This window comes from Lutzomyia longipalpis, chromosome 2, assembly GCF_024334085.1.
Source record: "Lutzomyia longipalpis isolate SR_M1_2022 chromosome 2, ASM2433408v1".
NCBI classification, from domain to species: domain Eukaryota; kingdom Metazoa; phylum Arthropoda; class Insecta; order Diptera; family Psychodidae; genus Lutzomyia; species Lutzomyia longipalpis.
In genome coordinates, this window is record NC_074708.1 from 13,691,870 (window position 1) to 13,706,987 (window position 15,118).

At 38.3% G+C, this 15,118-nt stretch overlaps 5 protein-coding genes across 8 annotated transcripts in view; 2 read left to right on the top strand and 3 right to left on the bottom strand.

Moving 5' to 3' along the window:
* The window catches only part of LOC129790795 (glutaredoxin domain-containing cysteine-rich protein CG31559-like), a 383,040-nt gene that overhangs the window by 79,711 nt on the left and 288,211 nt on the right, over positions 1–15,118 (bottom strand). The window lies entirely within an intron of this gene.
* On the bottom strand, positions 747–1,856 carry LOC129790807 (protein cornichon). Of its 2 annotated transcripts, XR_008750626.1 has the most exons (3): positions 1,600–1,856; positions 1,166–1,524; positions 747–1,063 (listed from the first exon to the last, which is right to left on the bottom strand). XR_008750626.1 is itself a non-coding variant. In XM_055828543.1 (2 exons), exons 1-2 carry the CDS (start codon positions 1,747–1,749, stop codon positions 1,240–1,242), a joined length of 435 nt encoding a protein of 144 aa, XP_055684518.1. In that variant the 5' UTR covers positions 1,750–1,856; the 3' UTR covers positions 747–1,239. The 2 variants fall into 2 exon arrangements, 1 of the variants encoding a protein (XP_055684518.1); XM_055828543.1 differs by having other exon boundaries at positions 747–1,524.
* Positions 1,745–9,981, top strand: LOC129790785 (WD repeat-containing and planar cell polarity effector protein fritz). The gene is made up of 5 exons (XM_055828506.1): positions 1,745–3,081; positions 3,211–3,529; positions 6,742–8,447; positions 9,435–9,591; positions 9,662–9,981. The coding sequence occupies exons 1-5, from the start codon at positions 2,053–2,055 to the stop codon at positions 9,742–9,744; spliced, it is 3,294 nt and encodes a 1,097-aa protein (XP_055684481.1). The 5' UTR covers positions 1,745–2,052; the 3' UTR covers positions 9,745–9,981.
* Positions 9,897–10,670, bottom strand: LOC129790806 (39S ribosomal protein L48, mitochondrial). The gene is made up of 3 exons (XM_055828541.1): positions 10,625–10,670; positions 10,461–10,553; positions 9,897–10,401 (listed from the first exon to the last, which is right to left on the bottom strand). Exons 1-3 carry the CDS (start codon positions 10,631–10,633, stop codon positions 9,979–9,981), a joined length of 525 nt encoding a protein of 174 aa, XP_055684516.1. The 5' UTR covers positions 10,634–10,670; the 3' UTR covers positions 9,897–9,978.
* Positions 10,669–14,252, top strand: LOC129790800 (RCC1-like G exchanging factor-like protein). 2 transcript variants are annotated; one of them, XR_008750625.1, is made up of 4 exons: positions 10,669–10,871; positions 10,947–11,852; positions 13,245–13,662; positions 14,006–14,252. XR_008750625.1 is itself a non-coding variant. In XM_055828533.1 (3 exons), exons 1-3 carry the CDS (start codon positions 10,760–10,762, stop codon positions 13,580–13,582), a joined length of 1,356 nt encoding a protein of 451 aa, XP_055684508.1. In that variant the 5' UTR covers positions 10,669–10,759; the 3' UTR covers positions 13,583–14,252. The 2 variants fall into 2 exon arrangements, 1 of the variants encoding a protein (XP_055684508.1); XM_055828533.1 differs by having other exon boundaries at positions 13,245–14,252.

The following is a 15,118-nucleotide window of genomic DNA, read 5'->3' on the forward strand; positions in this document are numbered from 1 at the left end:
TTTTATGCTATCCTGTTAGTATCAGTGCAAATAGCCGATGAAATCGTAGCCGGCTAGGATTTTTGCCTGAAAATGCCAGAAAATCCTAGCCGGCTACGATTTCATCGGCTATTTGCGCTGATACTAACAGGATAGCATAAAAATAGAAATAAAATCCAACTAAAATTGAGCCTCTGTGCCAGAGCCGAACGAGAGCCGAGTGGAAGCCGAGCATTAGCCGAGCGAGAGTCAGCCAACCGAGCCCACCCTGTCATCGACAGGAGCCGAAGTGGGATCCGAAGTACCGTCCCCGAGTGGACGAAGGGCACGAAGCCGAAGTATCCCGAAGTGAAATGAAAATAAAAAGGACTTTATGCATTTTTATGCCAGATTTAGTGCCAAATGCAGGAAAATGTGTTTTTAATGAAAATAAAAAGGACTTTATGCATTTTATGCCAGATTTAGTGCCAAATGCAGGAAAATGTGTTTTTTAGGGATAAAAATGTCAAATGGCGTCGAACTATTGAATTTTTAGGCAATTTTTTTTGCACTTTTCGATGCGATCCCAGTGGATTTTGAGGAGTTTCTCTCGCGATTCTTCAATGTTTTTTGATCCTCTACAAGATGAAATGGGTTAAAATTGTTCTGCGAGCGACAGAGGATCATATTTCATATACCCGTGCATGAACTCCTTTTATGACTCATCCTATGCTTATAGGAGAATCATTGGAATTGTCATACGACGTTCCTTGGAATTAAACATTAAATTTCAATTTTATGGCTTTTTATTTCTTTTTCATCAAGAAATTCAGAAAATTCAATGAGAATTTGTTGAAAATGGTAGTAAATATTTACATAAATTGGTACCTTTTACTACATTTCTTTCCTACATCTCTTCAAAAATCTTACAAACTATTGGATTTAATGTTTTTGAAAAAGTCCGGTATTGCAGAAATCTTGAGAGATTTCTCTTGTTTTATGGAATTGTTTTAGAATTTTAAATTTTCTTACATGATTTCTACGTATTTGAGTGCGAGAGGATTGAATTTTTAATAAATTAGTGCAATAAATTCTTGCGCAGGAACTGAAATCACAAAGAAAAAGCTTCAAATGGATGAAAAATGTTCAAAATACAAAATAAACTGACACCAAACACTACAAAAAAAAAAATAAGAAATAATCTTACAATTAATGCTACGGGGGTGCTATCATTAATTCCTTGGGTGCAGGAACATGATTTGGATGAAGACGGGAGGAGATTTATGTGGAGATTAGTGAGTAAATCATCCCGTAGAGGTAGTAGAAGAAGGAGAGGAGGTAGCAAGCCAACTTAATCCATCCCTCTCGCTGGCACTTGGACAGTACATCGGCATTCATTATGCTGGTGGGATCATAGAGTCCTGGTCCACTCATTACCGGCCTCGTTTTATACCTGTAAATGTGATAGGCAATCAGGGGGATGTTGAGTGCCAATGAGAACCACTCGTGTGCCAGCAAAAAGAGGAAGTTGAACAGGAAGTGCAGCAGATATTCAGGCAGAACCAGCTGAAAGGTAAAACAGGGAACATTACAGAGACTTTCGCTCTCCTGTAGGCCTTGTTGGACAGGAAGAATACTCACAGGATTGAGGGAATTGCACTGATCGATGGGATTTTTGTAGTCTGTCTTGAGCTCATCGAATGCAATCACGTGGAAGATGGAGAAGAAAATGAGAAAAGCATCTGCAATGAGGGCCACAATGTACGTGAATGCGGGAAAGTTGAAAGCCATCGTCTCTCGGTGCTATTTTCCAGGTAATTTTCACGAATTTTCTGGGCAAAAACAATTTTTCTTTTCACGATGCCGCAAAATTTATGACAGGTGTGCTGTGCAAAGACATATCCATCGGACATAGAGGACAAATCCATGGAAAATGTAGTGAACTTTCCAGGGGATACTGTTTATGGGGAATTGCAGCATTTGACACATCCACAAAAAAGTTCCAGTCGCAGAAAAAATGAGTAAAAGCGAGCAATTAGTAAATATTTAGTTGATTTATGGTGCAAAAGTGCATTGTGGTGAGTGAAGTGAGCCATGCTGACACTGCTGAGTGAGACGCGTTTCTGGTCATGCAGGGAGGACATCAAGATCAAGGATACGGATTTTGGATGCTACAGGTATCACACGAAGAAGGAACTCACAACAGATGAGGGTGTCTACGCGGCAGGGAAGCGCCTCTACGGCCAGAGGCGCGACATCAAGTTCACCGTGGACAATAAGGGGGCAACAAAATTGCGGAATAGCATAAGGAAGCTGGAGGAATTGCTGGAGAAGCACAAGGTGATCTACTGCCAGTGGAAGGACAACGTTGTGATGCGAATGATGCTCTCAAATGGGCTTATTGTTCACATATGTGTCAACATTTTCACGGGTGAGGTGATGAGAGTGGCCTTCGACAAGTTTTTCCTCGGCAAGATCGTCTCGGAATCCATTACGGATGTTCTCATGACGCGCCTCCACATTCTCATTGCCTACAATCAGAATCAGATCACTTTTGTGTACCTGCAGAAGCCCACCCTCAAACGTTCAATGCCCGAAAAGATTGCCCGAATGGAACCGAAGATTTTTAATATAATCATCGGGGGCCCACAGGGGCGGAAGCTGCCACGTCAAATCTCCTGCAATGTCAGCTGCGATCTCGTGGCCATCTGGACGCGTTCGTCCCAGAATGAGGTGTACCCATGGCGACCGACAGTGCGTGATCAGGATCGTGCCAATATTCACATTTACAAACTCAGCCGAGCCAAATTGGAGCCACTGTGCTTCCACTGGACGGAAAATGATCCCATTTGCATTGAATTTGTCCGCCTCAGTGACAATCAGCTGCGCACGGTTGAGCAGAAAGTTTCCCGGAAGGGTGAAGTGACAATTGAGAGCTCCGTGTATGAAATCAACAAGGTGAAACTCAATCGGATTGCCGTAACATCCATTCCGCTGCAGACGCAGGTCTGCTGCCACTCCTACAGTCCGGATCACGAGAAACTCATGCTGGGCTGCATCGATGGGTCCATTGTGCTCTTTGACGAAGGTCGGGGCATCACGCATCTCGTTAAAGCGGCTTTTGTAAGTTTTTCCCGCATTGATAAGGCTCCCCCCCCTTCCCTTCTCTCAAGGCTACTACAACATCTCTCTTTTCTTTTTAACGTTTTGTTGTTTCTTCTCTTTTTTGTTGCCCTCTCGTTGAATAAACAGATCGCCACGATGATTTCATGGCACTGTGACTCGGGGCTTGTGGTGATTGCCAATGAGAGGTGCCAATTTCAGTGTTTCGACATCTCCCTCTCGTGCATAAAGAGCCAATTGATCAGCGAAGACTACACACCGTCCAATATTCTCGATGTCTCCAACTATTTCAGCAATCAACCGACACTCTCGAAGATTTGTTGGAACAAGAAGCCTGATCTTCATGGGCACACGGAGAAATTCACTCAAACTGACAGCTTCCTCCTTCTTATCTTTGAGGGTGGACCCGTGGGGTGTATGCGCTTCTTCGGTGGCAGTGGGATGAAAGGTAAGAAAAATATTTTTTTTCTCTTTGATCGACATTAAAAGTCAGAATTATGTCAATTTTCTTTGCTTCTTAATTTATTTCCTTGCTGACATTTCGATTAAAAAAGGATGTTCATCAGGACTTGTGACAGTAAGACATATATAATCGTATGAAGCTTAAGCATTTATGCTTCGATCATTGTTTTCAAGATAAAAGATCTTTTTTTTCAAACTTTTTAAAAGATTTTGTTGGTTTGATAAAAATTGTCAAACTTATTGAATCTTAATCTTGAGATGAACAGAAATGAATAGACTCCTCTCACACCAAGGGGAATATTGGAAATATTCGGATTATTCGCTAATATTCAAATGATTCGCCAAGGAAATTCAAATACAAGTACAAGCTTAAAAATATAAAATTCAAGCATAAAAAATACTTAAATCAAACCAAATAGTAATAAATTCAAGCCGAAGGGTTCTAAATTCAAGTCAAAAAGTAGTAAATTCAACCCCAAAAAAGAATAAATTCTGGACGATAATTATTTGGTTTTCACAGTCCCAAAACTAGACAGATTAAGGAATAAAATTAAAAAAAAAATCATTAAAGCCTAAAAAACGGACTAAATTCTAACCGAAAAATAGTAAATTAATGCTAAAATGAAGTAAATTCAACCCAAAAAAGACAAAATTCAAACCAAGAATTCTTAACACGTTTTTGAATCTTTTTCCGGTTTTGCGTTTTTCGGTTTTCGGCAAAATATATTCATATGAGGTCAAATATTTAGATCTGCGGAAATATAAGGTTGATTTGCTTAAAAAACCAAAATATTCACCAGATAAACACCCCTTGTCTCACACAGATTTCTGCTGTCTTTTACCTCCACCTCTTTTAAGTCTTTTAAATTTGATTTTCCTCAAAAGATCAAATTAATTGCTTCATAGTTTTATTAATTAATATTTTGGAGCGTTTTTCTGCTCTCTCCATAAATTGAGAAATATTTTATAATGGATATTAAAGAAAGTAGTTCAAAAAATCTCTCACAGAGCAATTAAAATTGGAAACACCAATTTTCTTAAAATAATTGAAAAATAAAAATATTACAAGGGAAGAAATAATTAAATATTAAGGAGGTTAATTGACTTAAAAAGATTCCAAAAATTCTTATATTCTTTCAAAAAATCAAAAGGAAACGAATAAAAAAAATTTACTGTATTCAATTTAACCTTGCACTGAGGCACTACCAGGTGTGGTGACGTACAGTTGGCAAGAAGTAGCCAATGAGAAAGCTTTTTCCTCAGTTTGTCAGCCAATCAGAGTACCCCTCTTTGAAACACATTCTTCGTCTTCTTTTTCTTATTGCAGTCTATAGTTATTAACCCTTAGAGGATTTTGCTGGTCAAAGTGGCCAATTCGACTTTTTTCAATCGTCACAGAATTAAAATCTATTTAATATTTCGTGATAAATTCTACATCTGTGTGTAGGGAAATTCAATTACTTCAAGTTCTTCGAGTCGTGAGAAAACTTGGAAAATCATTTTCTTTTGAGAGAAAATTAAGGTCAAAACTTTGAGGTTAGAAACTTGACTCTTCGAGCATTTTTGGCACCTTCATTAGGACCTGAAATTTAAATGATTTATCTGATTGATCTGATATATAAAAAGGCACAGAAAATTATTTTTTCTGCTTCAGATTTTTTTAAAACAAAAGAAAATAATAAATCTGCAACGCAATATAAAAATGTACTGGTAAGCTGACCAAGCTTACGAGAGCTGTGTTTCTTTCAGTGTACCAATTTTGTAAGAGCAAACTAGAACGCGAATTAATTTAAATACGCGCAAAGTCGGGAAAAGTTGAAAAGTCATACCCTAAGAAATGTTTGGAAGGCCATATCTCGAGAACGGATCCATAGATTTTCATAAATTTTTTTTTGTTTGAAAGGTCTTGAAGTCAGCTATAACATATCGAAAAATGAAAAAAATTTATGTCGCCATTTTCGAAAAATTCGAGTTCGAAATTTTCGAAAACTTTGTTTTTGATTTTAGCGCCTCTTGCGGTCATTTCTCGAAGTTGCAATGTTCTAGACATTTGTAGGGTTTCACGAAACCTTTCATTTGCGCTTGAATTGATCAAGATCGGACTTGTAGAACCCGAGATATCATATGTCAACTTTGGAAGGCTATATCTCGAGAACGGATCCATAGATTTTCTTCATTTTTGGCATGAAGCTAGATAATATGGTCAGCTACAACATATCAAAAAATGAAAAAAATTTATGTCGCCGTTTTCGAGATATTCATCGAAAACTCATCAAAAATTTTGTTTTTGATTTTTGACCCCCTAGCGGCCACTTTTGAAACTTCGGATGTTCTAGAGAGTTGTAGGGTTTGTTGAGATCTTTTATTTGACCCCGGATTGATCAAAATCGGTCAAGCCGTTTTCGAGTTATGATCGATTTTCGATGAAAAATTGTGGCGGCCATATTGACTAAACGGCTTGACCGATTTTCGAAAATGAGGTATCGTTGGAAAGCTCTTGATGGTCCCTACAACATATAAAAATTTCAGGTTTTTATCTATTAGAGGGGCTGAGATATAGCGAAAACAAAATTTTGAGGTTATTCAAAATGGCGGACGGGGGGGTGGGGGGTAAAATTTGACGTCATAATCGGACGTCTTCCAGTCGACTTTTAAACTTTGCCGTTTACCGCAAGTCTCTATCTATCACCGTTCTCTTGCAAATTAGCTCTGAACTCTGAAAAATTTTTTTTTGGCGCATACGTTTTTTGGAATGTGGGGACCCTAATTCGGGCTCATACCAAGTTTGAGCCCGATCTGACGACTTTCGATTTTGCTCGGTACACAAAAGCTGTGTCTGAAAGAAACACAGCTAATAATCTTGAAATCTTTTTTTTTTATTTAATTGTTGAAGGCGACACATCGTTATGAAAATTAATTGTTTTTTTTTAATGCCCTCGCGAATGGCTTAGAATCTCGTTCTTATTTTTTTTACACAATATTCTCACAACTTGAGAATTTACAATGAAGTTTGTGATTTTATTAAATGAGAGATATTTTGTGATTCATCTAAATGGATTTTTTTATTCTTTTATATTAAAATATTCCGCCATTGAAGCGCGATAGACGGCAAAATGATAGGAATTTTATATGAAAAAAAGAATTCTTTAGAGATTGCCGTTGAATAGGTAATTAAATGCAATCTTTTATTGCCTTCAGGGGACATTCATACTTCTGGTTTCACGCCGGACGTCTTCGTGCACAGCTACTTGAGTCTCAATCAGGTGGAGAAGGCCATAAATATCCTACTTTGCCTTAATTGGGACACCTACGGGGCCATGTGCTTGAGTAGTCTGCATAAAATTGCCAATTTCATCTTTCGCCATCCCCTCACGGCAGATCGTGAGTTGCAGCTGCAGAAAGCCCTGGGGAGCTTCCATGTGCCCGTAAAGCCACTGTGTGAGGAGACAGAGTTGGAATTTGGGGATCAAGTGAAGGATATTACGCGAAAGTTCTTTCAGTACCTTCTGCGGTATCGATCGTTTGAGAAGGCATTCAGTTTGGGTATTGATATCAATGATGAGGATCTCTTTATGGACCTCCACAATGCTGCTGTTGCGAATGGAGATGGGAGCTTAGCGGAGGATGCAATAAGGAAGGCTGAGGAGATCATTAATAATGTCAATAGTCGTGAGAGTAGTCATTCAACATGTTCACGATCTTCCTGTTCGCTCTGTACGGAAAATTCAGTCTCATCCAGTGAGGATTTAACGGCAGCAGCAGCTGGAGCACAGAAGCCACCACCGGATGTTGTGGAGTGCTCCACTGGCGGAGGGATGACTGAGAATGATAATCTCCTAGCGCCAAGTGTGCCGAATAAACGACAAGGGATTCATGGGGCATCTGTGACTTCGACGGCATCCTCAACGTCATCCTTCATGGAGCATCCACCACTTCCGACAGTCTCCTCAACGCCCAAAACATCCTACATCCCACCTCTGCCATACACATCCAGTAGTCTGCACGATCAGACATTCCGCATAACAATTCCAAAGCCAGAGCTGAAGATTTCACGTGCAACCTCCGCCTTTGGGGGCCCCAATACGAAGACACTTTACAATTCCCATGAGGATATCTTCCTCACGGATCCCCCACTTCCGGCAACGAAGACCACGAAGAAATCTCACGTGGGTGGAAGTCAGCAGAATCTCCTCGATGATGGGGGTACAGGGAGAATGGGATGGCGTCCAAATCTTGGCAAGAATAGCTTCTCCACCGATTATCTCGATCGTTTCCACGATACCTACAGTTTCGTTCCGTCTGCAAAGCTTTCATCCAATGCGGCAAAACCTCCAATTGCCCTGCCACGTTCAGTCTTCCCCAAAGAGCACATGGTGATTGATATTATCCCGAAACCCTCATCGAGTGCTCAGCAAACCTCCCGAACAGCCAGTGCAATTGATCAAACACTCGGTATTCCACTCACGTACAATCCACCCAGCTTCCATCATCTCAAGCACACCTTCCCCAGTGTTTCCGCCCTCTATGGCAGAAGCTCAGGCGCCCATGCGTCTGGGGGGCTTTCCCGTGCGGATAGTCTTCAATCCATCAATACAGTGGCAGTGCCAACGGTCATACATCAGTATCCACTGATTTCCGGCAACATTCCCGCCGTTTCGTCGACAAATTCCCCAAAAGCGCACCTCCTGGAGAATAGTGCAATAATAAATCCATCAACAAGTGGAAATTCATCGTATCTAAGGAATACAAAGGATACAGCCTCCATCCTCGCGCTCACATCCCCCTCAGGGAGGGCGCAGGTGAATCACATGAGTGCCGGGGGTGGTAATCAGGGTGCCAAGAAGGAGTCCGGAGAGAAGAATAAAGTAAAGTTCTCCGATACGATCACTGTTGCAGTTGTTCCGGTAAGTTGATCAAGAATTATTTTATTTTGTTTTGAAGGTTGAAAAGATTTTAAATGAAATGAATTTTTAGGGAGATCAAGTTCAGGATTTTTCGTGAAAAAGGGAGACGTTTTGATTCGTTTTTCAGAACTTTTTGAGAACTTTCAGATAATTTAATTTTGATTTATTTCCTTGGCCTCATAAAAATAGCGATCTCAAAGGAATACTTTGTGATCTTGAAGACTTGAAGATCTCACTGAAAGTCTTCGATCTTAAAGAATGAACGATCTTTACAGGAAAAGTCTCGGTACTCAAAGAAAAATTGCGATCTTGCATACAAAATTATAATTTAAAAAAAAAATCTGCGATCTTAATAGGAAAAAAAGCGATCTTGAAAAAAAATGTGTGTTCATTATATTGAAGAAACAATAATTGATCTCAAAGAAACTGAGATTGCTGAGAAAAATCGTTTGATCGCAAAAGATCTTCGATCTCGAAGGAAAAGATATCCTTAATCTTTAATGAAAAGAAATCTGATTCTGATCATTAAGAAAAAAGCATTTGATCACGAATAAATCTTTATTCTTAACGAAGGCTTTTGATTCTAAAGAAAGAAAAGAATCGATCTCGAAGGAAATTAATAATATTAATGAAAAAATCTTTTATCTTTAAGAAAAAGATCTCAGATCGCCAAAAAGAGCGTTTGGTCGGAAAAATATCTTCAATATCAAAAAAGGTTTTGATTCGAAAAAAAAAGTTCTATGATCGTAAGATCTTAAAAAAAAAGAATTAAAGATTTTGTAATTTCGATCAAGGAAAGTTTAAAACCTCCCAGAAAAATCTACAAACTTGTAAAAAGTATATATTGCTTTCTAAAAGCGATCCTCTGCGATCTCTAATATCTACAAGATCGCCTGAATAGCTTCGTGATCTCTTTTCTTTTCTCCATCAAAATTTCGACTTTTATCTAAAGATTTTAAACAAAAATCTATTTTAATTTTATTGCAGGAAATCCCAAGGAAGGAAAAATCATCAGTTCCTAGTGAGAGATCCAAGAGATCCAATGGATATCACCAAATAACTGATCCTCAGAGGGAATTGGCCGATAGCTTGCCCCTTTGTCATCCCAATGATGAATATCTCAAGGACTTTACGCCCATGTCTGGTGAGTTTGTGATCTTATTCTTTGCAAATATCCCGGAAATTGCTGAATTTTCCTTTCTTTTCTTTTCCAGACGTTAAACCCGAGGCTGAGAATGAAGCAAATCCACGCAATGCAAATTCAACGATTAAAGTTGTTCACTTTGGCGTGGTCTAAAGCAATATAATTGCAATTTTTACTTTTTTCAATGAAGAAATTTTGGAGATAATCTCACAGAGTACAAAATTGAAACAATCCGTCCATTTAAATGCGAAGATTAAGATTGGAAAGCTTTAACTTTACAGAGAGGGAGTTTATTTAAAAGAGAAGATGCGATGAGAAAAAGGGAGAAGAGTTTTTTGAAATGTTGTATTTTTAAGCTATAAAACTATTTTATAAATTCTTTTAACTTTACTTTTTGGGCTTTCTCATTTCCTCAAGTTGGGATTTAAGTTCCAGGAGTTCACTGTCGGGCACAAAACGGATCTCATCCTGGTCGTCGGTGTGCTCAAGCACTTCCAACGTAACACCTTCCGGGAGTCCGGCTTGAATGAGTCGGAGGAAGGTTGGATAGAGTGGAGCATCGAGATTGTCAATCTGTACGATTCTCTCGTAAACTGAGAGATGGTATTCACTGTCCACCACTGTGGATTGGGGTTTATAGCGCTGAACTTTCAGCTTCTTCGGCGGGACTGCCCATGCGTCCGGAACTTCAAATCCCATGTACTCTGCGGTGTTGTGCACGAATTTCTGGTAGCTCTCCAACACAGGATAATCATAGCCAGTGATGCGGAAGTTCACAGTCTCATACTGTGGGAATTTAGGCTTCAGGAGCTGCAAAATTAGGAAGAAATTAATAGAAATATATTGTTAAAAGGATAACACAGCCTTACATCCAAATAATTTGGATCATGCTTGCTGTAGCCTCTGTTTGTGGATGATTTTGGCTGCAAGAGATGCAAAAGGGACCGCCGAGTCAGAAGGGACTGAAAAGAATGAGAAATAAAGTTTTAAAATGTATTTTTCATCAAGAAATCTCAAGGAATAAAAAACTTACTCGAAACATATTTGTTGGGTTATGTGCTCTTCAAAAAAATTTCTAAGGTTATGTTTTCTGTAAACATTTTTTTTTGTTCAAGTTCCCCTGCTTCTTGTTTTTTGGTCATTTTCTCTGGGAAATCTTTAGAAGAAAATGCAGGAAGTGTTGTTAAATGCCTCAAGGAGGACTCTGTGTCGAGGATTTAGCACAAAAGTGTGGAAACAACGCAAGAGTGTCCTTTTGCAGGATGAGGAAAAAATTCCAGGTAAATTCTAACCCCACTTTGGCTCCCTCTCAAAACTCCGGCAAATATTTATTTATTTCTTTTCGTGATAAATAGTGGCAAAATATAGAGCTTCTGGTGCAAAGGATCACAGGCTATATGTGTGGGGATTATCAGAGACTGGAGCATTGGGAGTTAGTAAAAGCCTCTGGCAGCACAAACAGAAGTACACAGCTTTCATTCAACATCCCACCCGGCATTCCTTTAGCGCTTCTCATGAAGTACTGGACATTGCTTGTGGCTACGGATTCTCCCTCTTTCTCACAAAAGAAGACAAGGGGATTCAGGTATTTGGCACGGGAATCAATACAGACTGCCAAGTGGGCTTCCACAAACACGGTGGTGCGACAAATCGTCCAATGGAGCTGATGATCTATCCAGCTCCCATAGAATTGCCCAAGAAAAGCCCTGAAGAGAAATTGAAAATAAAATCAATTGCTGCAGGACGTGCTCATTCAATTCTCATCACAGATGATGGAGAAATATTTTCAATGGGAAACAATTCCTACGGGCAGTTGGGAAGGGAAATTGTTGAAGGAGAGGATTACATGCGGAGTCATATAGTTCACAGATTCACCCTTCCCAATGAATTGGTTGCTAGTGTGTGCTGTGGTCAGGATCACACGATGTTTCTCACGGAATCCGGACGTGTTTACACGTGTGGATGGGGGGCTGATGGCCAGACCGGCAATGGAACATACGAAACATCCGGAACAATAAATCAAGCAAAGGGTGATATTGCGGGAGAAAAGATCGTCAAGCTGGCATGTTCAGCTGACTGTGTACTGGCGCTTAGTGATAAGGGGGAGGTTTTTGGGTGGGGCAACACCGAATACGGGCAGTTGTGCAACGTAGGAGGGAATGCGCAGCAAATCCATACGCCAGTTCATCTGGAAAGCCTCAAAGGATTGGGAAAGATTACTGATATTGCTTCCGGAGGATCCTTCTGTTTGATTCTCAACGGTGAGTGTTTTGTTTTATTTTATTTATCGTATTTTAGAACCTTTTTTTAGCTCCTGAAATTCAGCATAGAGCGTTCAGAAAAAAAATTGGAATGTTTTAGTTAGAAAAAAGAATACGTTCGAAAATGAAGCCAAATCAGTTTTAAATTCTAATTCTAATGAATAATCATCGGAAAATCTTTCCCGGTCTCCCTAAAAAGATTAATTACCATTTTAAATCTATTTAAAAATTTATTATTCTATTTATTTATATAAAGAAATATGTTTTAAGCCTCCGTATACTGTGACCAAAACACTTATGTGCATTATTATTGGGGTAGCTGACCGACCCCATAGAATTTTTCGCAAAAAAGCAAATTCTTTCGGCCAAATGAGCTTTAATGGACTCCTTGGTAGTCCCTAAGAAATCTTTTGTCTATTTTAGAACACAAAAATAAATTTTTCAATGAATATTTTGATGATTTTTTCAATAATTTTTTGAGGTTAGAATCTCCTAACAAACACTGAACACACAAACACTAAGGCGATATTAAAGAAGCCTTCTTAGTTCCAGTAGTAGTAGTAGTAGTAGTAGTAGAATCTCCTAGAAAGAGACAAAGAGTGACAAAGCGAAGAGAAAAAGGAATAAATTTGACCGTTACACCAATTTTTGAATTCCCTCTTCTTACATTTTTGTTAATAACTTCTTTTCTGGTGGTCGGATTGACCTCTAATTTTTACACAATGTTCTAAGATAGCCAAGGAACTTATTTCCAGAAGCTTGGTTCTATACCTTTAATAATTAAAGCGCAATTAATTGAAATATAGCTCTGGGGTCAGTCACCTACCCCTCATGGTATACGAAGGGTTAAAATATTCCCAGCGATTCATTAAAATTTTAAGAAAATATCTTTCAATAAAGCTCATTTAAATCAACCAGCAATTCCCCATTCTCTGCATTTTCTTTCAATTCCCATCATTCCGGGGCAAATTCTTCATGACAAATTTGCAAGTGATGCGTGTAAGTCAGCAAATGCATTAATTAATTAATTACTTATACCTTAAAATTATTCACTCCACTCAGCCGTTAGAAAATTTAATGCTTTTGCGACAAAATGGATTTGCAGTTGATGGTGAGAATGAGAAGAGAGTAGAATTGCGGAATGACACAGAATTTGCATGAGATGACTAAATTAAAATTGACGCCTGTGTGGGCTTTCTATAAATTCTGTCGAATGGACATTAATGAGATAATTTGTGAGGGCATCGAATGAAAATAGCATTTTAACAGAAAATATAAAAGATAGCTCTATGACATCCTGTCCAAATGATCCACATTTCGTGTGATCATCACATTTTGTGTGGTGGAGTTTTGCGTGTTTTCTGATTTTATTGTTTTCTGCTCTTTCCACAGAGCATGGTGATGTTTTTGTGTGGGGCTATGGCGTTTTGGGTCTTGGACCCACAGCTGAATGTATTCTGACGCCGCAACAGATCCCATCCACCCTGTTTGGGCGCAATGAATTCAGCAAGGATAGTGTCGTGACGAGCATCTACAGCGGCATTAGTCACATGGGGGCAATCAACTCTGATGGCGATCTCTTTATGTGGGGCATCAATAAGCACGGATGCTTGGGGCTGGGGCACAGGAAGGACATGTATTTCCCTTTTAAAGTCGCCATGGGGGCGAAAGTGATCAAAATCAGCTGTGGGGTGGATCACACACTCGCACTCTGCAGAGGTTTTGTCTAATATTAAAAGCCGCTCAAACATATGCGTTTGATGCCAAATACATTGCGTCAGCATTGGGTTTTTGAGGAGCAAAGTGCAAGGTAAATATTCTTCATTTTCACAATGTTTTATCGGCCTATTCTTATTTTTGCAACACACCATCACATTGTGATCTATTTCTACCAGAGTGGGGGTAGAGTGAGAGGATCACACTTGGTGTGATTGTTAAAATTAGATTTTGTAAATTATGAATTGACCGTTGTGCAAGGGGAGGGGGTGGGAAGGAGGGGTGCCATGTTGCACTTCATTCATAAATCTGTGTCGATGCCCTCGAGAGGGAGGGGTCATCGTGTTCGCACAGTCAAATATTTATTTCAACAACGTGTCGCACTTTTCTCTAAATATTTATATACCTACATACATAATTATACATAAAACCGACAGCCGACAATGCTCTACAATGCCCATACATTTTAACGCGATGGCACAAAAGAGAAATTTTAAAACGGACAACACTGAAAATTATGGATACGGAAAATTTTTCCATCAGCAGCTGATCTTTTTTTTTCCTTGAGAATGCATGAAGAAATTTATTGGAAGGACGCTTCAGAAAGTTGGAAAACGTATAAATACATGATTTTATACATTTTCTCAATTCTTTTGTAAATAAAGTTGTTTAAAAGCAAATAAAGATTTTTATTTGAAAATATTCCAATTAAAGAATATTTCAATGTGGTTCCTTCCTTTCCAACCTAGTTTTTCCTAGAATTTTCCTTTCATAATTACATTCTTTTCATTTTGATGAGTATTCTGCGTTTTTTGAAGATTTATTCGCAGAAAAAACGTCTTTTGTGAATTTATAGCATTTTTAGCACATCTTTAATGCATGCCAAGAAAGGAATTCATCTATTTGGATTTTAGTCGCTAGATTTTGACAAAAAATCAAAATTTTCAGCAAGAAGGCAATTTTTGCTTCCCAGCGACGTTTTGATTTTTTTTAATGTTTATTTTTTTAACAGATTCTACCCTAATTTTTCCAATTTGATAAATATTTTTAAAAAGAATTAACCAATGGATGTTTATTTGAAACATATACGGATTTTTCGGATGATTCGCCAAAGAAATCAAAATATTCAATAGACGAAAATTTCTTTTTTTTAGTCTTAAATCGATAGAGACTGAGGAGCAAACGCAGCAAAAGCCTAAAAGGCCTAAGGCTTTTTAGTACATTTTCCCATTGTATTCAGTATACTTTTCCAGCTAGAATTTACTATGTTTCTGAATAAAATTTAGTACTTTTAATTATTGAAGTTAGTACTTTTTAAAATTCAAACTTAATAAGTCAATTCATTAATGAAAAGTACTAAATTCTAATCGATAACATACTACTAAATTCTAGTCAAAAATATAGTAAATTCTGACGGAAAAAGTTCTTAATTCAGCAGGATTATTTTGTTATTAATTTTGTATTAATTTTAAGTAAAAAAAGAAGTACTAAATTTAAGTCTAAAAAGTTCTAAAAAAAAGTATATTCTAACCGAGAACGTAATAAATTAA